Here is a 22,224-nt window from a genome sequence, read left to right as displayed (position 1 = left end):
TCTACTGTAGTGTTGTCTTCGCTCTCTCATATCCCTTCTTTATACTGTTTTAAAAGTGATGGACGGAAATATGAGAATTCTAACTCAATATACATAACCGAGCCCAAGTATTTGCATCTTCTCCTTCCCTACAACAATTAAAATGGTAAAATAAATATTAAAATAAGAATAAATCTATAGCGCGGTGATAAAGAATCCATCTGTCAATGCAGGAGACCCAAGAGACTAAGGTTCAGTCCCTGGGTCAGGAAGATCCCCTGGGGTAAGAAATGGCAATCCACTGCAATATTCTTGCCTGGAGAATCCCATGGACAGAGGACCTGGCGGGCTACAGCCACGGGGTCACAGCGAGCTGGACACTACTGAGCACTGCACGGCAGTGATGAAAAGCAGGGAGTGATGCTATTAGAGGTGTTTGGGAACTTTTGGAAGATAAAAACAAATGGTGTTGGATTTAGCTAGGGATTCAGTTCAATTCAGTTCAGGTCAGGTCAGTTACTCAGCTGTGTCCAACTCTTTGCGACTCCATGAATCGCAGCACGCCAGGTGTCCCAGTCCATCACAAACTCCCGGAGTTTACTCAAACACATGTCCATCGAGTCGGTGATGCCATCCAGCCATCTCGTCCTCTGTCGTCTCCTTCTCCTCCTGCCCCCAATCCCTCCCAGCATCAGGGTCTTTACCAATGAGTCAGCTCTCCACATGAAGTAGCCAAAGTATTGGAGTTTCAGCTTCAGCATCAGTCCTTCCAATGAGCACCCAGGACTGATCTGCTTCAGGATGGACTGGTTGGATCTCCTTGCAGTCCAAGGGACTCTCAAGAGTCTTCTCCAACACCACAGTTCAAAAGCATCAATTTTTCGGTGCTCAGCTTTCTTCACAGTCCAACTCTCACATCCATACATGACCACTGGAAAAACCATAGCCTTGACTAGATGGACTTTTGTTGGCAAATAATGTCTCTGCTTTTTAATATGCTATCTAGGTTAGCCATAACTTTCCTTCCAGGGAGTAAGCGTCTTTTAATTTAATGGCTGCAATCACCATCTGCAGTGATTTTGGAGCCCAGAAAAATAAAGTCTGCCACTGTTTCCACTGTTTCCCCATCTATTTCCCTTGAAGTGATGGGACCAGATGCCATGATCTTAGTTTTCTGAATGTTTAGCTTTAAGCCAACTTTTTCACTCTCCTTTTCACTTTCATCAAGAGGCTCTTTAGTTCCTCTTCACTTTCTGCCATAAGGGTGGTGTCATCTGCATATCTGAGATTATTAATATTTCTTCCGGCAATCTTGATTCCAGCTTGTGCTTCATCTAGTCCAGCGTTTCTCATGATATACTCTGCATATAAGTTAATTAAGCAGGGTGACAATATACAGCCTTGACATACTCCTTTTCCTATTTGGAACCAGTCTGTTGTTCCATGTCCAGTTCTAACTGTTGCTTCCTGACCTGCATACAGGTTTCTCAAGAGGCAAGTCAGGTGGTCTGGTATTCCCGTCTCTTGGAGAATTTTCCACAGTTTATTGTGATCCACACAGTTGAAGGCTTTGGCATAGTCAATAAAGCAGAAATACACATTTTTCTGGAACTCTCTTGCTTTTTTGATGATCCAGAGGATGTTGTCAATTTGATCTCTGGTTCCTCTGCCTTTTCTAAAACCAACTTGAACATCTGGAAGTTCACGGTTCACATATTGCTGAAGCCTGGCTTGGAGAGTTTTGAGCATTACTTTACTAGCGTGTGAGATGAGTGCAATTGTGTGGTAGTTTGAGCATTCTTTGGCATTGCCTTTCTTTGGGATTGGAATGAAAACTGACATTTTCCAGTCCTGTGGCCACTGCTGAGTTTTCCAAATTTGCTGGCATATTGAGTGCAGCACTTTCACAGCATCATCCTTTAGGATTTGAAATAGCTCAACTGGAATTCCATCACCTCCACTAGCTTTGTTCGTAGTGATGCTTTCTAAGGCCCACCTGACTTCACATTCCAGGGTGTCTGGCTCTAGGTGAGTGCTCACTCCATCGTGATTATCTGAATCGTGAAGATCTTTTTTGTATAGTTCTCCTGTGTATTCTTGTCACCTCTTCTTAATATCTTCTGCTTCTGTTAGGTCCATACCATTTCTGTCCTTTATTGAACCCACCTTTGCATGAAATGTTCCCTTGGCATCTCTAATTTTCTTGACGAGATCTCTAGTCTTTCCCATTCTGTTGTTTTCCTCTATTTCTTTGCATTGATCGCTGAGGAAGGCTTTCTTATCTCTCCTGGCCATTCTTTGGAACTCTGCATTCAAATGGGAATATCTTTCCTTTTCTCCTTTGCTTTTCGCTTCTCTTCATTTCACAGCAATTTGTAAGGCCTCCTCAGACAGCCATTTTGCCTTTCTGCATTTATTTTCCATGGGGATGGTCTTGATCCCTGTCTCCTGTACAATGTCATGAACCTCTGTCCATAGTTCATCAGGCTCTCTGTCTATCAGATCTAGTCCCTTAAGTCTGTTTCTCACTTCCACTGTATAGTCATAAGGGATTTGATTTAGGTCATACCTGAATGGTCTAGTGGTTTTCCCTACTTTCTTCAGTTTAAGTCTGAATTTGGAAATAAGGAGTTCATGATCTGAGCCACAGTCAGCTCCCAGTCTTGTTTTTGCTGACTGTTTAGAGCTTCTCTATCTTTGGCTGCAAAGAATATAATCAACCTGATATCAGCTAGGGATTAGTCTGGGCAAATAAAATACCTCAGCAGAATGACCTCAACATGAAGCACTTGACTTTATTTTCCTGCCACATGGTAATAACTGTCTCAGTAAGGTAAAGTCAGCTGAAGCCCCTACAGTGGGAATTGGGGCAGGAAAGAGAAATGAAGCAGTATCGTACGTAATCAAAAGTGGTTTACCAAGAACGCCAAATATTTGAGGAGAGTAACAAAAAAAGAAAGGAACCAAGATCAATGAATAGAGTAAATGATCTTTCAGAAAACAAAAATTAATGCCAGAGAAAGATTGGAATTGGTTTCCTCAGAATGATTTGGGAGGTTATTTAATTCAGAAAAGAACAGGCTATTTTTTTAATGGAAATTATTTTTTTAACTTAGAAAACAAAAAAAAAATTATTGAAAATTAAATATAGGATCATCACCTCTGAAGTTCTAATAACATGCGTAAATGTTTCAAGCCTTATCTTATTTGTTCACTGATGTATTCTTAAAAGCCTAGAACAGTGCCTGACACATGGCTAATGGTAGAATTTTTTGAATAAATTATAGAACGTCAAATAGTAGAATATCTCAGAGTATAAAACAAGAAAGATTATAGAGATTCAGTGTCCATTTATTATGAACTCTAGAAGTAGGAGGAGACGCCACAACAGTAATTAAAAAAGGGAATAGATCAATAGGAATACAGTAGAGAGCAAAAATGTAAACCCAGTCTATATTTAGAAATGTAGTACATGATAAAGGTGGCATTTTAAATCAGTAAAGAAAAAATGATGGTATTGGGACAGCGGTGGAAAAATTACTTAGAATTAAAATTATCACCATATACAATATACACAAAGTATTTCAAGTTGATTAAAATCCTAAAAGAAAATACCACTGGTCTATCTTCCCATTTTTACCACCCCACCTCATCCCCATTTAAAAAGGATAAGAAAGCATCTAATTATTTTTGCCACTGACTTGACAGCATATTGTTTTGTGTTGATGTAATTTATCAATGGGCCAGTGTCTAGGAAGTCTATCATCTCCAGGTATTTCTGCTGATGAAAGTGAAAGTGTTAGTCACTCAGTCATGTCCAACTCTTTGCAACCCTATGGACTGTGGTCTACAGGCTCCTCTATCCATGGAATTATCCAGGCAAGAATACAGGAGTGGGTAGCCACTCCTTTCTCCGGGAACTCTTACCAACCCAAGGATCAAACCCGCATCTCCTGCATTGTGGTGGATTTTTTGCCATGTGATCCACCAGGGCAGCTCATTTCTGCTAATACCACTCATTATTTTTCTGACATTCATCCATCTTCTCTGGGAACTCATTTTGAACCTCAGTTTTGCTTGGATAATTTAATGTCATTATTGACTTTTGTTAGCACCACTTTTTCTTTTTGCTGAGTCCTATTTGACATTTTATTAGAAGGTTGATGAGGTCCCTTTATAATTAAATTAAGTGAATTAAAATGATTTAAAGTCCACTTAAATTCAAGTGTAAGTGGATTTTTAAAAAAACTGTCCATTAGTTTAAATAATTTGAAAATAACAAAGGAGGAAACAGAAGTGGATATTTGAAACTTAGATTCCAATCTAGAGAAAATTTAGAAGTAAATGTAAACATTACCTAAATCTCATCCTAGTTAGGAATTTTGGGCCCTAATTTTATTCATATGTGAATCATATCTATCTGGTTTATGGTAATGCCATTAAATTCCCTGGGTTGGGAAGATTCCCTGGAGGAGGAAATGGCAACCCACTCTACTGTCTTTGCCTGGAGAATCCCACTGACAGAGGGGCCTGGTGGGCTACAGCCCATGGGGTTGCAAAGAGTTGGACAAGACTGAAGCAACTTAGCATGCATTGCATCAGAATGCTGCATTTCATTTATATCTCTGTACAACATACACATATTCTTATAAACTTGATTCTTATTGATGAAGAGAATCCAAAATAAGGGTAGGGGATGCATGCTGTCCTGTATGTGACACCAGTAAATTCACGCATTAGTCCATTTGTAGCAATAATTAAGATGCCACTGGCTTCATTGTTGTGGGACCAGTGCAGTGTCAACAGGCTTCATGCTAAGAAAACCCCATGTTTGGATTTCAATACTCTTGCATTTCAGTCTAAAATTCTTAATTCTTATCTCTATATTTGTATTTTGTAAGTGAAGTCAGTGGGATAATGGAGCATGTGCTCGGGCTTGCAGCCTTGGCTCATCCGTGGTCCCACCACCCTCCACCTCCCCACATTACTGAGGAACACCTGACCCCCCAACCCCAGTCTCCCAGCCAGCCCGCCACTGCTGACACAGCCCTGAGAGCCTGAGTGCAGGGATGGTTGCGTGCGAGTCTACGCGCTGAGCTGCAGGGGAACCCCTGGGTGCCTGTGAGGGTCTCTCTCATCCTGTAAGTGTCCTTGTGTCCGAGGGCTGTGACAGCACATGGCAAATAGAGCCACCACGGCAGATCTAGAGAAAGACTGTGGAGTAAAGGGGAAACTTCTCCCTGCTTTTGGAGCAAAGAGCCCCACGTTTGCATTTTGGACTGGGTCCAGCAACTCCATGTACCTGGCCTTGACTCACGATCATTCATGTGTCTAGTTAGTGTCAGGTCCTCAGAAATACTCCCTAATCAGTCATCCAGGGATCACCAACTTACTCTCTGCTGTAGGACCAGAGAGTGAAATAGTTCAGGCTTTGTAAGTCATATGGTCTCTGCTGCAACTATTCAACTCTGCTATCATATCATGAAGACAGCCATAGACAATATTTACTTTAAAAATATATATATTATTTATTTTTGGCTATGCTGCTTCTTTATTGCTGCCCATCAGCTTTTTCTAGTTTTGGTGAGTTGGGGCCACTCTCTAGTTGACATGCACAGGCTTCTTCTTGCAGTAGATTCTCTTGTTGCAGAGCACAGGTTCTAGGCACTTGGGCTTCAGTAGTTGTGGTGCAAGGGCGCAGTTGCCTTGCGTCAGGTGAAATCCTGGTTCCTGGACCAGGGATCAAACCTGTGTCCCCTCCATTGGCAGGCAGACTCTCAACCACCGAGCCACCAGGGAATTTCCTATGTATAATTAAATACATATAAGTGAATGAACATGGACTATGTTCTGATAAAACTTTATTTAAAAACATTGCAATTCGGTTTTATATAATTTTCACCTGTCACTATTATTTTCCTATTTTTTTTCAGCCATTAAAGGATGTAAAAATATTCTTAGCTCACAGGCTTTACACAAATAGTCAGAAGCCTGGGTTTGGCACATGATCTATAGTTTGCTGACTCTAGTTAAGTGAATATGTGTGGGAGCAAGCCCTATAGCTAGGGCTACATGAATGCTGGCCATAAGGCGAGGGAGATATTTTAGAGGCCCCACTTATTTTAGACATTGAAATTTGACAAATTCCATTTGTAATTTCAGTGAATTTGTAAAAAAAATATTTTTTTTCTTATGCTGAATGGCTTATCAGGATTCCATCAGAATAGTTTTTTTAAAAAGATAGAATCTATTAAAAGTTTAAGCAAATATTCCAGACTCATCCTCTTTTACCTCCATTTTTAATATCTCTACCATCTCTTTATTTTTTCCTCCAATTGCTGTTATTTCCCCCCATAGATATCTCTTTTTAATTCTGCCTCTGTCCTTTGTGCTTTTGAGGCACCATCTGTTTGTCTCTAGGTCTGAGTACATGAGCATTCTTTCTAATCTAAGTTCTTCCTGCTAACTACTTATGTAATCTGGAGGGATGAGGTGCAGAGGGAGATGGAAGGCGGGTTCAGGAGAGAGGGGATGCACATGAATACGGCTGATTCACGCTGATGTGTAGCAAAGAGCATCACCATACTGTAAAGCAATTGTCCTCCACTTAAAATAAGTAAATAAAAATTTAAAATCTTTCTATTATTTCATCTTTCAGGGTTCATTTACTTATTTTTATTCGTGCATTTGGCTGTGTTGGGCCTCAGCGGTGCCATGCAGGACCTTTGCTGTGGCATGCTCAGGCTCTGTAGCTCTGGCACGTGGGCTCACTTGCCCTGTGGCATGTGGCATCCCAGTTCCCTGACCAGCTATCCAGCCTGACTCCCATGCTTGGAAGCAGGATTCTTAACCACTGGACCACCAGGGAAATCCCGCTGCTTATGTAATCCTGAGTAGATCATTTAACCTCCCTGAGCCTCTGCATTCTGTGCTGGTTAGAGTAAGTAGTTCTAGAACCACCCCAGACAAACGAAGAATCTCAGTAGTTTCACACAGAGGATGTTTACTTCAGCTTCCCATAAAGCCCACGGTGGGTTCACTGACCTCCCTTCATCTTGAAACTACATCATCTGGTGAGTAAGAGAGGGATGGAGGAGGCTTACTTCTACTAACAAGTCAGTTAATCAGTTACATGGCCTCAACCTAAATGCACATAAGGCTGAGGAGTAAAAGAGAATCTATGCTTATGGTTTTGTTGAGCATGAAAATGATAAGTAAAATGATCCCTTAAAACAGGGATTAGCTAACAATTTCTCTGAAGAAACAGTAAATATTTGCGGTGTTGTGGATAATATGGCCTCTGTTACTATTCAAATCCATCATTGCAGTGTTGAGAGAACTTGTAGACAATAAGTGAATGAATGAACATAGTTGTATTTCAATAAAACTTTATTTTCATTATCAGGAGACAGGCCAGATTTGGGCCACAGGCCATAGTTTGCTGATCCCTTTCTTAGAGCATGACTAACATATAATGATTCTCATTTTCCATCACCTCAGATGCTCAGGGAATTTTGGGCAATGGCTCCTCACTACCTCAATGCTCCTTAAACTGACTCATGATAACTATAGATAGTTCTGAGTAACCAAAGAAGAATGGGATCAGATGATCACTAATCACTGATTTCTTCCCTTTGGAATTTCTATTAACCTCTCTCCTTTCCTCTTGATATGTTATTTGAAGATTGAAGCTATGCTACAGTGAAATCACAGTACTCTGCTCAAAGAAAGAAAGAAAGGGAAATATCATGTAGATTTGCATAATCATGTAGACTAAGAAGTCTATACTGAGTCCCGAGAGCATACAGGCATCAGTGCAGTGCAGTTCAGTTCAGTCGCTCAATAGTGTCCGACTCTCTGCAACCTCATGGACTGCAGCATGCCAGGCTTCCCTGTCCATCACCAACTCCAGGAGCCAACTCAAACTTATGTCCATTGCGTTGGTGATGCCATCCAATCATCTCATCCTCTGTCATCCCCTTCTCTTCCTGCCTTCAATCTTTCCCAGCCTCAGGGTCTTTCCCAATGAGTCGGTTCTTTGCATCAGGTGGCCAAAGTATTGGAGTTTAATCTTCGGCATCGGTCCTTCCAATGAATATTCGGGACTGATTTCCTTTAGGAGGGACTGGTTGGATCTCCTTGCAGTCCAAGGGACTCTCAAGAGTCTTCTCCAACACCACAGTTCAAAAGCATCAATTCTTCGGCACTCAGTTTTCTTTATAGTTCAACTCTCACATCCATACATGACTACTGGAAAAACCATAGCTTTGACTAGGTGGACCTTTGTTCATAAACTAATGTCTCTGCTTTTTAATATGCTGTCTAGGTTAGTCATAGCTTTTCTTCCAAGGAGCAAGCATCTTTTAATTTCATGACTGCAGTCACCATCTGCAGTGATTTTGGAGCCTAAGAAAAAGTCCCTCACTGTTTCCATTCTTTCCCCATCTATTTGCCATGAAGTAATGGGACCAGATGCCATGATCTTAGTTTTCTGAATGTTGAGTTTTAAGCGAACATTTTCACTCTCCTCTTTCACTTTCATCAAGAGGCCCTTTAGTTCTTCTTCACTTTCTGCCATAAGGGTGGTGTCATCTGCATATCTAAGGTTATTGATATTTCTCCCAACAATCTTGATTCCAACTTGTACTTCATCCAGCCTCGTGTTTCTCATGATGTACTCTGCATGCAGATAAGCTAAATAAGCAGGGTGACAATATACAGCCTTGACGTACTCCTTTCCCTATTTGGAACCAGTCTCTTGTTCCATGTCTAGTTCTAACTGTTGCTTCTTGACCTGCATACAGATTTCTCAGGAGGCAGGTCAGGTGGTCTGGTATTCCCATTTCCTTAAGAATTTTCCACAGTTTATTGTGATCCACACAGTCAAAGTCTTTGGCATAGTCAATAAAGCAGAAATAGATGTTTTTCTGGAACTTTCTTGCTTTTTTGATGATCCAGCAGATGTTGGCAATTTGATCTCTGGTTCCTCTGCCTTTTCTAAATCCAGCTTGAACATCTGGAAGTTCATGGTTCAAGTACTGTTGAAGCCTGGCTTGGAGAATTTTGAGCATTACTTGCTAACGTGTGAGATGAGTGCAATTGTGCAGTAGTTTGAACATTCCTTGGCATTGCCTTTCTTTGGGATTGGAATGAAAACTGACCTTTTCCAGTCCTGTGGCCACCACTGAGTACATCTTGTGTAATTCTGGTATAGGAGTGTATGTGTTTATATTGCCCACAAAAACCTTATCTTTTGGCATCTACCCAATCAAGAATCTATGAGTCACCCTAGACTCCTCCCTGAAAATCAACTTTCACATCCAATCAGATGCCAAGATCTAAAGAACTAACCTCCTTAGTATCTCCTGAAAACATCTGTGATCTCCAGCACTACTGCAGCTGCTTTACCTCAGGACCCCATTATGTCTTGGCTCAATTCAATAATATCCTTGTAGTCTCTCTTCCTCTTGTAGTCTCTCTGCCCTTACCTGTTCCTTCTTTAAACTGCTAAAATGATTTTATTGAAATACAAACCCAACTATGAAACTCTGTTGCTTAGAAATCATCCAGTGGATTCTTAAAATTGTGCCATGAAAGACCAAACTCCTTAATATGGCTTTAGAGCCCTTCATGATTTGTCCCCTGAAACATCTAATACCTCACAGCTTGAACCCACCGCTACCGTCACATACCCTGCTCTGCAGTCGTACTGAACCTTTTGCAGTTTGCACTTTCTCTCTTCCCATCCTCTTTTGTTTTCCTACCACCTCTGCTTTCCCTGGTGGCTCAGCTGGTAAAGAATCTGCCCACACTTTGGGAGACCTGGGTTTGATCCCTGGGCTGGGAAGATCCCCTGGAGAAGGAAAAGGCTACCCACTCCAGTATTCTGGCCTGGAGAATTCCATGGACCGTATAGTCCATGGGGTTGCAAAGAGTCGGATACGACTGAGTGACTTTCACTTTCACTCACTACTTCAACAAGATTCAACTCAGCCATCAGTTACCTGCTTGTAGAGGCCTTTCCTAACTCTCTAAAGTAGAGGCTCACCTTTTACATCTTGTGTGCACTTCTCATGATGCTTATCGCTTACTATGCTGTACATAATCCTTGGATTGCTGGTTTCTTACCTCATGCACCATCCCTCTTCCCACTTCGAGTCTAATCACTCAGAGAAAAGGGAGAATGGCTTCCTCATCTTATTCGTATAATACTGCTTACCAAGGTATCCACAATTTAGTATACAGTTAGCAAATACTTGTAGAATAGATTAATGCAGAAAAATAGTTTATTTTCTTGCTTGATTGTATAACAAATTGTACTTCTAGTGGATTTAAAACATTGGGTGGTCAAGGTTCAGAAACATGTATTTCAGAAACATTTATAAGTAAAGGAGTCATACACCTCAGTTGGCTTTATCCTTGTAATGTTTATGAGAGGGTACATCATATAAATTTGGTTTGCTGACTTTATACAAAGTGAAACAAAAATAAAATACAATGAGACAAAACCATGATAATGACATACCTGTGTTTCTATTGGAGCCAGAGTCATATCCATGTTTTTAATTGCAGTTATATAGTCTAGTAGGAAGAACATTGAAAGTGAATTGAGATTTAGTAGCCCCAAGGACAGACATTTCATGAAAAATCAAGCCTGACATTGAACACCAGTCTTTTATACTTCAAAAGCAACTGAGTCTTATGTGGGTATTAATTTGAATTGCATTACTGAGTTCATGTGTCATAATAATAAATGACTTATACTCATATAACAATATTTATGCCTGTTATTTATGCCATTCCTATAAAAATATTGCAAGGGTGAAAGTGTAAAGCATGTTATGATAATTTGAACACCTTAAGTAAAAAAAAAATACCTCTGTAAAACACATTTTCAATATCATCAGCTATTTTAGACTGTAGACTAAGTAATGTCTGCTTTTCAAAAAACATGACGAGCTGGAAGAGAAATGGTAACATAAATATTTTGCAGGAAAATAATTGTGGAGTTCAGTGATAAAATTAGCAAGTATTTGAGAGCAGTGAAAGTGTTACTAAGTCAAAAGTTTATTGTACTTTTTGTACTTTGCAGAAAGTTAAGTACAATAAACTTTATTGTAAATAGATTGTATTTAATCTCTTATTTTTGTGAGATTGTTAATATTTCATGAACATTGATAATAAGAATAAAACATAAGAAAACTTAAATTAGGAAATGTGTACAATCCTGAGAGCCAAGAAGACTGCAGTTTTTCTGAAGGGTGGTGTTAGAACCTCTGCTAGGCAAGAAAAAAAAGTGAATATAATTAAAATTGTGGGAAAAAACCCAGAAAACTGCTATAGGAAACAACCCATTACTGACAAAAGGTATAGATTATATCTGCTGTTACTCCATGATTTTACCATTTATGTTTAAACTGACTTTTTCTTTTTGCTATTTGGGGATTAATTTAAATCCTTAAAAAAGAAACCAAAGCTCACTACAAATACAAGTGGATTCTTAGATCCTAAAAAATGTTCTATACAAATTTACTTCATTTTAATAATGAAATTTCAGCATATGATACTTGGGGACAATATCTAATGTTCCCAGTTCCTTGGACTATATATAAAATTAAAAAATGGAACTGCCTTAATTATGCTTCCATATTTTAAGGACCCTTTTATTACTTTATTAGACTCTATGTTCTCTGGGTCTGCCAAATGCAGAATCCTTTATAAATGTTATGAATGAAAGGTGACTCAAAATTGCAACTTTCTAAATTGATCATTAAGAGGAATTCTGAGCACTGTATTTTTGCAGTCTTCTGGAGAAATCTAACAAAAAAGTCTAAATTATTTTGTCAACCATGCCATGACATTTTTTCATTAAACATTTTTTATTATTGAATTAAGGGATTATTTAATGTCTCTCTGTAAAACACAGCTATATTTTATGTGTCAAAAACAGACAGTGCAACTTAAAAAAATCAGATTAAACTGATGGGGAAATTGGGCTGAAGATGAGCATGATCATATTAATACTTTTATCATGCTCATTTATTTTAGCCTAAACAACGAACATCTATTGTGTCTTCTTTGGATTTTCATCGAATGAATCACAACCAAGAATATTTTGAAATCAACACATCTACAGGGTGTACAAGCTTTACTTCCAACCCTCCAGTTAGTCCACTCACCTCTTCTGCAGCAACCACAGAAGTCAAGAACACGGAAACTGGCGATACAGGTAAAGCCGTTCATTTTATGCAGCTATATTTTTGAGTTTTTAAAACCAAAGCCTTTATGAGTTAGAGGAATTAAGAGGAATCTTCATACAAATCTCATTGTGATTTTTGTTCATAACTTTATGCCAAGACTTTAAAGGCACCATCCAAAATGTGTGGAATAAAGTAATCACCAGCATATTTTCAGGTCTGACCTTTAAACAGAACCAAAATCTAACCTTTTAAAACTAGAAATGGTTTTGAATAGCATGTTGTTATGGTTTCCAAATGTATTATGTCACCTACATGTCACATCAAAAATCTTAGAATAGACTGATATTTAGTAATAATGTGGAAGGACAGTGCTGATTTGTTTTATATTGAAAGGTAAAATTTTGAATTTCACAAACTAAAATGTTTAAGATAGCCCTTTATCTACTTTGAAAAATAGCATTTTGTTATCTTACACATAGGTGGTTTTGTTATATGTTATATTTAAGAACCTGCATATAAAGGCATTAGCACATGGTATATAATGAAGTAGAACAACTTTCTGAGTCAGTTCTGTCACTGATTTGCTGGATATTTTCCATCAAATTGCTTAACTTCTCTGATCTTGGATTTGCTCCTCTGGAAAGGGGAGATAATATCTACTCTTTGAGTAGTTTTAGTAATAAATGAGCTGATTTATGTGAAGCATTTTGGAAACTATGAAACAATATTTTTATTTAGTGCTATCATTATTGCTTAATATTATTTTTTATTCTTAAATACTATTATTGTATGAAATCTATAGTCATTTTAAGAAAAGAAGAGCCAACTATACATCTGTACTCATGCCGAGATGGCTGACCTTTTCTTGACTTAAAAGCATAATCTAAATTAATGGATAAATCTACTGTTTATTTTATAAATGATTGCATGCACAAAAAAATTAACCATTATAAAAATGTCAAGTGTTAATAGAACAAATACTAATACATAACAACCTCACAAACAAATTTCCTGCTGAAAAGCACTTTTACTAAGTGGACCAATGAATTTTTTATTATTATATAAAAGAGAGCCATTTCAAAAGTAGCCTGAACTATAGTTAAAACTTCCTACTTGTTAGGCAGTATATTATGTAATCTAAGTATCAACTTAAGAATCATTAGGAAAAGGTGGTAAAGACAGTCTACCCTCTGTAGGTAGACAGACTTGGATGACATGAATGGGTTAGCATTTAACTAGAAAGATCAGTTCGGTTCAGTCACTCAGTCATGTCTTACTCTTTGTGACCCCATGGCCTACAGCACGCCAGGCTTCCATGTCCATCAACACCGGGAGCTTGCTCAAACTCATGTCAGTTGAGTCAGTGATGCCATCCAACCATCTCACCATAGTATTAATATGTAGAAAGATCACCAAAGTGTTAATATGTAGCAAATAGATTCAAGATGAGGTAGATTGGAGGCAGGAAGCAACAGTGCCATCAGCAGTGGAAAATATAAATGGATTTAAGAAACACAAGGAAAGAGTAATCAACAGGTCATGGCAACTGATCAGAGGTGTGATGGCGAGGAAGAAAAGTTCAAGAAAAGCCCTAAAACTTCTTGCTTAAGCAGATTAGTCAAATCTGACTGCCATTCTTTGAAATATGGAATTTTTTTAAGTAAGAAGGAAGAGAGGGATAGGCCATGTAGGACCTAATATATGTCATTTTAAGAACTTTAGATTTCACTCAGAGTGAAATTGGGAGTCAGTTCAGGTCTTTCAGGAGAGTGACATGATGTAACTTCTATTTTATAAGAATTGCATCAACTCTTGTGTTGAGAATGGACTGGAGAAGGAGGATAAGTGTGGAAGCAAGGCCAGTAGAGGGCTATTGTAGCATTCCAGTATGATGAGAGAAGAAGTCAGCTCAGGTCAACGGCGAAGCAGTGGAGCTGAAGAGAAATTGATGGATGTTGGACATATTTTTTAAGGTAAAGCCTGTAGGATTTTTTGATAGAGTAGATGTAGTATATGAAAAAACAGAGAAGAATTAAGGAAAACTGCAATATTTTTGTCCTAGACAATTGTAAGCATGATTCTTAATGTCATCTGACATGAGAGAGGTCCTGGGAAGAACAGATTTGGTGAACAGGGAAAAATATCAAGTGTTCACTTTTTTTAATTTGAAGTGTAGTTGATTTACAGTGTTGTGTTAATTTCTGCTATATAGCAAAGTGATTCAGTTATGCATGTATGCACATTTAAAAAATATATTTTTCTATTATGATTTGTCATAGGATATTGAATATAGTTCTCTAGGTATACTGTAGGACCTTGTTTATCTATTCTATATATGAGAGTATATATCTACTAACCTTAACCTCTTACTCCATCCCTTCCCCAAATCCTTCCCCCTTGGCAAACACAAGACTGTTCTTTAAATCCATGACTCTGTTTCTGTTTCAGTAGGTAGGTTCATTGGTGTCATATTTTAGATTCCACATATAAATTTTATCATATGATAATTTTCTTTCTCTTTCTTATTTACTTCACTTAGTATATAATCTCCAGTTGCACCCTTGTTGCTATAAATGTCATTATTTCATTATTTTTATGGCTAAATAGTTTTCTGTTGTATATATGCACCACATCTTCTTCATCTGTTCATCTGTTGATGGACATTTAGGTTGTTTACATGTTTTGACTATTGTGAATAGTGTTCTATGAACATAGGGTTGCATGTATCTTTTAAAATTAGAGTTTTCTCTGGATAGATATATGCCCAGGAGTGGGATTGCTAGATCATATGGTAGCTCTATTTTTAGCTTTCTGAGAAACCTCCATACTGTTCTCCATAGTGTCCATACAAGCTTGCATTCCCACCAACAGTGTAGGAGGTTCCCTTTTCTACCAGGAGTTCATTTTAAATAATATCTACCTATTAGATATCTGAACAGATGTGTTGTGTAGGCAGCTGAATGTTCACATTCTTTGTCTTTGAAGACAAAGAATGTGAACATCATTGTTGTATACATGATATGGAGTGAATGTATATAGAAGATCAAAACCTGAGCTTGATGAAAGAGATGATAAAAGGCAACAACAGCTAAGGAGTCTGAGGAGGAACAAGGTAGGAGGAAATCCTCTGGAGAGTGTTGGAGGAAATGAAAGGGACCAAAGGTGTGACTCAAGGATGTTTGGCTCTCTTCACCTTTGGAAGGATGGAGTTGGTATTCTTATGGTGAAAGCTTAGTTATGGATAAGAAACTCTATTGGATATCCAAGTAGGTAAGCTGAGTACATAGTTAAGACTGATTTTTCAGTAGGGTAGGACACAGAGGGAGAAACCTATGAGATAATTTTATGTTTATTGAAAGTAAAGAGTATTGGTCAAAAAACATTGACAGAGTCTTAGCCCACAGTGAATGACCTATGAGTGCCGAGTTCCTCAGTGAAATTGTCAGGGACAGGTGTGTTGTAAATTATTGGGGGAAAAGAAACTGACACTCACCAGTAAATAAAACATATTTCCTCTTTATGAGAAGCTCTTTCCAGAAAGCTCTGCATATATGAAAATCTTCTGTGAGCTGGCACCTTTGAGTCCCTGCTAAAGACGGTATCTACCCTAGGTAGCTAACTATCTCCAACTCTGTTAGTAGTTTCAAACTATCACCTCTTACTGGATAAAACTGATGGGAGGGAGCAAATCTAAAAAGAGTAAAGTGGAAAAGTCTTCCTTTCCAAATGGGAGAAATAACAAAGACAAAAGCTTTTAAGTACATAGCAGCATAGGATGCCTTTCTGCAAAGGAGAAGAAACGTTTGAGGAGAGCTAAAATTAGAATGAAGAAGGTGGTGTGGACCTTTCGTGCTGCTCAGGGATTGCCAGAGAGGCAAGCGAAATCCTTCCTTTTAATTAGCTCACACTGACTGGAAATAGAGCCCCTAAAGCTGAGTGAAGCTTACTCCAGCAGCCGCTGGCCACAGCAGCTGGGGAAATCTCCGGACTCCAGGCAGCATGAAGGCCAGAACTGGGCTGCTAGATGGTCTTTGAGCTCCAAGCTGAGTTCAGGATGGGCTGATATGGGGGAAGGATTAGGGGTTAGTGAGAATAATGGGCAATTACATCTTCAAGGCTTATTGCCTTAGAATGTGCATTATACAAATTTATCTGAATTATTGCTTGTTAAATTCAGTGCTTTAAGTAGACCAGTAGCCAAAAGAAAAAAACATTTTTATATCAAATGTCAATATGTTTAATAATAAAATATATTCTTAGCTCTTGATCATTCATGAAGTGCCTCTCCTACGCTTTCATTCTCTTGGTTCCCGTCCAGTATCACGTGGCTTTTCTCCATGCCTTTCTGTGCACATTGCAGATCACACAGAAGCAGAGGGAGATTAGTAGATGCTTGACAAAGAAATAAAATATTGACTTCTACAATATTAAAAAATATGAAAATAAGCTGTTGGAGTAATGTGGTTTAGTGCATGCAATCAGGTGGGAATTTGTTATTCTAGGTGAAAATAGTTGAAATGAGACTATCGGTTTATTTGGGCAGCATAAAATAAACACATTCACTAGGTACATTGCATCATGAGAAAGTTCAGGGTGCTGGGAGAGTAACTAAGAAGGCAAATAATCTCATCTGGGGGTCTGCAAAGCTTTGCCATGGGAGAGTTGGGCTCTGAGAGGCAAAGAGGGCCTAACTAGGCCAAGATCATGAGGGAAGATTGCTCTTCAAAAAAGGAATAGGATATTTTAAAAAATAACTCTGTGGTAAAAAACAAAAACCAACATAATTCTATAAAGCATTAATCCTTCAATTAAATAAATAAATACATTAAAAAAAAATTTAACATGAAACTACAGGTCCCTGAGAAAGGGGAGATGTGGCAGGAGCTGAGCCTTTAGAGGGAGTAGAAGGCCAATGGTTCAGGGCCTTCCTTGTAGGCTATTTTCTGGAATTTTATTTTTAACCTAAGAGCATGAGAGACCTAAGAGCAATGAGAAGGTGTTGGTGGAGAGAAGTGATCCAATTTGCATCTTACTGTCTCTGTTGCTCCTGTTTTCTTTGTGAACCTGGAGCAAGGTCATCCTTGGAGAATAACCAGTGAAGGCAAAAATTAAACAAGGAAATGTCTGAGTTAGCTTTTGCTCAAATTCGTAACACAAGAGTAGTGTAAGCGGCCTGTGGGCAGCGTTGGAGGAGAGATAGTAGGCGAGTCAGCTTGGGCATCCTTTCTGGTGTACCTGTGGCCTTCGAGTGATGAGTTTAAGCTGAGCGCATTCTAGCTGGGGCTCGCTCTTACTGGCTGGCTCAGCTGCACTCATCTCTCACTGGTCAGGCGGAGCCTCTAGGTCTGCGTGTCTGCCGTCTGTCCACCCCAGGCTCTGGGGCAGCTCTCCATTGCCAAACTGGCCCAGCGGCAGCCCGCTTGGCTCTCAGCCAGCTACTTCTGAGACCACAGGGGATTTGGGGCTCATTTGTGATTTAGGAAAATAATGAGGACACAGAAAAATGTATCCTCAGGAACTCGCTAGTCCATCCTGTGTATGTGGAGCTACTAAGTTCTGCCAGGTGTGGCCACAGCCAGAATCCAGATGAGATTTGGAGTACAGGCCCCTCTTTCCTTGTAATGCCTATTTATTATACTGCAGCCTCTACAGGCCCAGCCCAGAAAGGGAATTGTGGGATACACAGGTGGAGCTATTTTCTTATCCTCCCTGTCTCAACAGCCCTTCCCCTTCTGAAGAAGGCTTCCCATTTGCTTATATTATTACAATAGTTTTTCAGACCTAACTCTGATTGACCTACCTCTGATTATGCTAAAGTGGGAGTCTGACTTTTAAATCTATTGCCTTCCTAAATCACCTCCCCCTACCTGAGGGCATAAGTCTCCAGTATTAGGTGTGGGAGCAGAGAGGTTTCCAATGGAATGCAGTATAAGAATGGAAATATATTAATACCTTCTTTGAGAAATACTATCCCTAATACTTTACCCAGCACAACTAAATGAAAAGTACTTGCACATTGTTGCTGCTGTTGTTTAGTCGCTAAGTCGTGTCTGATTCTTTTGTGACCCCGTGGACTGTATAGTCCCCCAGGCTCCTCTGTCCATAGGATTCTCCAGGCAAGAATTCTGGAGTGGATTGCCATTTCCTTCTCCAGGGGATCTTCCTGACCCAGAGATCTAACCTGCGTCTCCTGGATTGGCAGGCAGATTCTTTACCACTGGGCCACGAGGATCATGCTTAATTAATGTAGCTTCAGAAATACTTAAAAAATGTGGACAATTATTATTTTGTATTGCTTTTATTATAGTTTAGGCAGTAAGTAGAACCTAGACTAAGAATTCAATCCAGACACAGAGCAGCCAAATGCTAGGAGTCCATCCAGGCAACCAGAATCTTAAATCCACAGAGTTGCTTGGAACAAGCAGGTCAACATGCTGATGAGCAGAGTTAGAATTTTTGTTTATTCTGTGCCTCAGTCTTATATGTCCTGGGGTGGAAGGGCAGGGAAAGCTGAAAGTTGTGTCACTACTGGGGATACCTAAATTTCTACAAGTGCTCATTCATCCAGCATCACAGCAGAGGTAAGAAAGCAAGTGTTTCAGAGAGTTTTGTGTTGAAAATCTCTTTTTTAACAATTTAATTTTTATTAGCTTAATCTTCTCTTGCTTTACCTTCTGCTAATTCATGTGAAAACCTAACTGCTTTGTTAGCTAGAGTTTTCTTTGTGATTCAAATTCAGTGCTGCATATATCTTCTAATTATCTTGTCTACTTTAGTTGGCTTGATAGTTTTTTTTCCTGATTTTCTTTACCAGACTGTTTCTATCTCTTGAAAAATTTCCTGCTATCAATTATATTTGTGTGATATATGTGTGATTATTGTAGCTAAAAGTAAAACAATAGGAGAAAATCAGGCAGTAGCTTTTTAATAGAGGGGAATTTCCAGGTCTGTGCTATGGAGAAATCTCCTCTCTACCCCTGTTAAAAACAGTTTCCAAACTGCTGAACCTTTTTCTCTATTCCCAGCTTGATCTCTACAGTCTACTTTTGGGAGAACATTTCCCCCTTTTTGCTCTGCACCTGTCTATGTTGGCTGACGCTTTGTGTATCCATGTGGACCCCAGCCTTTTTAACACAGACTTCTCTCATGCATATGGCGTAGTGAGCCAGCCCATGGCAGAGCTTGTTCCAGATATGCTCCTGGGTAACCTACTACCTACTTAACTGACCAGTTGTTCCTTGCCTACCTAGCTCTAGGCTCTTCTAATTGACTCTTGGCATCTGTGATAAGCAGAATTCTATGATGGCCCCATGATTCTTACCCCCGCACTTCTGTATCTGTACACTTTTGTGATGCCCCTCCTTTGAGTGTGTGTGGGAACTATAACTTGCTATTATACTTGCCGGTGGCAAAGATGATGAAGTACCACTTTCAGAGTCATAATATGTTTTATGGCAAAGGTGAAGGGATTTTAAAGATGAAATTCAGGTCCTGATCATTTTAAGTTACTCAAAAGGGATATATCTTTGGTGGGCTTGAACTAATCAGGTGATTCCTTTCAGAAGGAGTCTGTGCTACATGCTAAGTCACTTCAGTTGTGTCCAATTCCAAGGACTGTAGCCCGCCAGGCTCCTCTGTCCGAGGGAATTTCTGAGCAGGAATACTAGAGTGGGCTGCTATTTCCTTTGCCGGGAGATCTTCCCGACCCAGGGATCAAACCCATGTCTCCTGCATCTCCTGCATTGGCAGACTCCTTTCACCTGAAGGAGTCTAGAGGTTAGCAACTTGAAGGAGCGTCTTTCTCTGTCCATTCCTGGCTTTGGAGAAGTCAGTCACCCTGAGTACTGCAACTGCACCTTGAGCCCCAGATGAGATCACAGCCCTGGCCGACACCTGGACTGCAGCCTGCTGAGGCCCTGTGCAGAGGACCCAGCTGAGCTTTGCCCAGACTCCTAATTCCTGTAAACTGTGAGATAATAGATGTGTATTGTTGTAAGCCACTGTTTGCTGTGATTCATTATGCAGAGAGAGAAAATGAATACCATTTCCAGTGTTCCCTTGATTTGGGAGCAAGAGAGACTCTCCCCATCTGCTTGGTCTCAAGAAACAACACCCCCCGCCACCCGCCCCGGTCGCCACTAGTCCCTTGCTCTCAGTATGATTAGAGACATGACTAAAAGTGAAGAATTTGAAAACAGTCTCCTTTATTAAAGTATGTCCTGAAGCCCAGCTCAATTAATGCATGTAGACATTATCCATCATATCGTTTTTCTCCAAAATTATACTTTTTATTTTAACAGACACTAAGTTGTAAAGTTAAAATTCTAATAGTGAAATATTAAGACAAAAGCCAGAGAGTAGGAAACTCTTAGGGGTCATGCAGACCTGAAATCCCCCTATTATTGATGCTTCTCACCCAGGCCACCTTCTCCAGGATTTGGGTTATTCTCAAAGCTAGCAGAGTTAATTTTTTCAACATTTATCTGATTATGCCACTCCACTGTTTAAGAACCTCTTATGTCTTGTCACCATCCATATCACAATGTTCAAAAGGTTTACTTTGCCCAACAAGGTCCTTGATAATTTGGCTCTGACTTTCTATTTACCTCTAACCCAATATACTGGTGGGCTTCCCAGGTGGCTTAGTGGTAAAGAATTCGCCTGGACTGCAGGAGATGTGGATTCGATCCCTGGGTCGAGAAGATCCCCCGGAGATGGCATGGGAACCCACTCCAGTATTCTTGCCTGGAGAATCCCGTGGACAGAGGAGCCTGGTGGGCTACAGTCCATTGGGTCACACAGAGTCAGACATGACTGAAACTATTTAGCACACACACACATGCACACAATATACTGGGTACTTGTAAGAACACTGCTCTTAGAGTTCCTGATCCTTGATTCATGGTGTACTCTTCAGTCAGCGTGGAATGCCTTCTCATCTAATCCACCTGGTAAACTTGTGTGGTATTTGGCTAAGAGTAGCCACCTTTGTGAAGCCTTCTCTGATTTCAACAGTTCTTTCCTCTGTGTGCCCCCTTAGCATGCTTCACACACCTCTACCACTGGATATTTATACAAAAGTTCTTGTTTACATGTCTGTGAGCTCCTTAAATGCAAGGAACATGTGTCAGATAAGGTATATCCCCAGTGCTTCTCGTAGTGACTTACAATAGATGCTCAATAAATGATAAATAACTGAATAACTGGATAAATATTTTCTCTTTTGGAATTCTACCACCTAATATGTGTCTATTTCTACCTATACAATAGGGTCAGACCAGCTTTTCTCTTAAGTACATTTCTTTCGTCTAAGCCATGGAGCCCACCTTTCATTTAATTGGTTATTTCATTAAAATGCCTCGGAGATAAATGCCATTTTTATTGTAAATTTTTATTCCATAATATATCTGATTTCACAGATGAAAAGATGGCAGTTATTTACATTTGGAGGCTATTCATTTTACTTAGATAATTATAAAGTAGTTGACCTGTCATTGCCAAAATCATTATTACCACTCTAGAAAGCAATCTATCTGACAATGTGTGCTAATTTCTAATTTCCTTCCCTTTTTTATTTTAATGGACCAATGCCTAAAGCTTCATTTTAAAACAACAGCAAAAACTATAGTGAGCCCTCTTTTTTCACAAAGTCAAAGTAATATATAGTACGGGTTAATTTTTCTTTCCCCAAATTGACTTTTTCTTTACTTTGCTTTTGCTAGTCTCTGCATTAGCCACGTGTGAGGTTGAGAATATTGTATTAGGACCTGGAGCCTAGTAGAAGATGTGAACTCTCAACATATTAGTGATGATCAGAATCCAATATGCAAAATGACCACCACTGACAGAATTCTAAGCTCTAGCAAACAGTTTACAGAATCTAGAATGAACTCACATTTACATGTGTGTGTGAATTTTCCATGGTATAGTTCTTTTTACTTAGAAAAACTAGTAAAGTAAGTAGGAAGGCAACTATGCTGCAGAGAAGCAAGATTTATTCCACAGTCAAAGATGTAATGTTTGCATTACCCTCCATTTTAGAACT

At 39.4% G+C, this 22,224-nt stretch overlaps 1 protein-coding gene across 3 annotated transcripts in view; it reads left to right on the top strand.

The window, feature by feature from the left end:
- ANKS1B (ankyrin repeat and sterile alpha motif domain containing 1B) overlaps nt 1-22,224 on the top strand; it is a 1,071,061-nt gene that overhangs the window by 433,426 nt on the left and 615,411 nt on the right. For all 3 annotated transcript variants that reach the window (XM_065937415.1, XM_065937407.1, XM_065937398.1), the window contains exon 12: nt 12,028-12,208. In XM_065937415.1, coding sequence (XP_065793487.1) covers nt 12,028-12,208 — 181 coding nt within the window. The remainder of the gene's footprint in view (nt 1-12,027; nt 12,209-22,224) is intronic.

The sequence above is a fragment of the Muntiacus reevesi genome, chromosome 1, assembly GCF_963930625.1.
Source record: "Muntiacus reevesi chromosome 1, mMunRee1.1, whole genome shotgun sequence".
Classification (NCBI taxonomy): Eukaryota; Metazoa; Chordata; class Mammalia; order Artiodactyla; family Cervidae; genus Muntiacus; species Muntiacus reevesi.
Note: the sequence above shows the minus strand (reverse complement) of the source record. Positions and strands in the feature narration are given on the sequence as shown.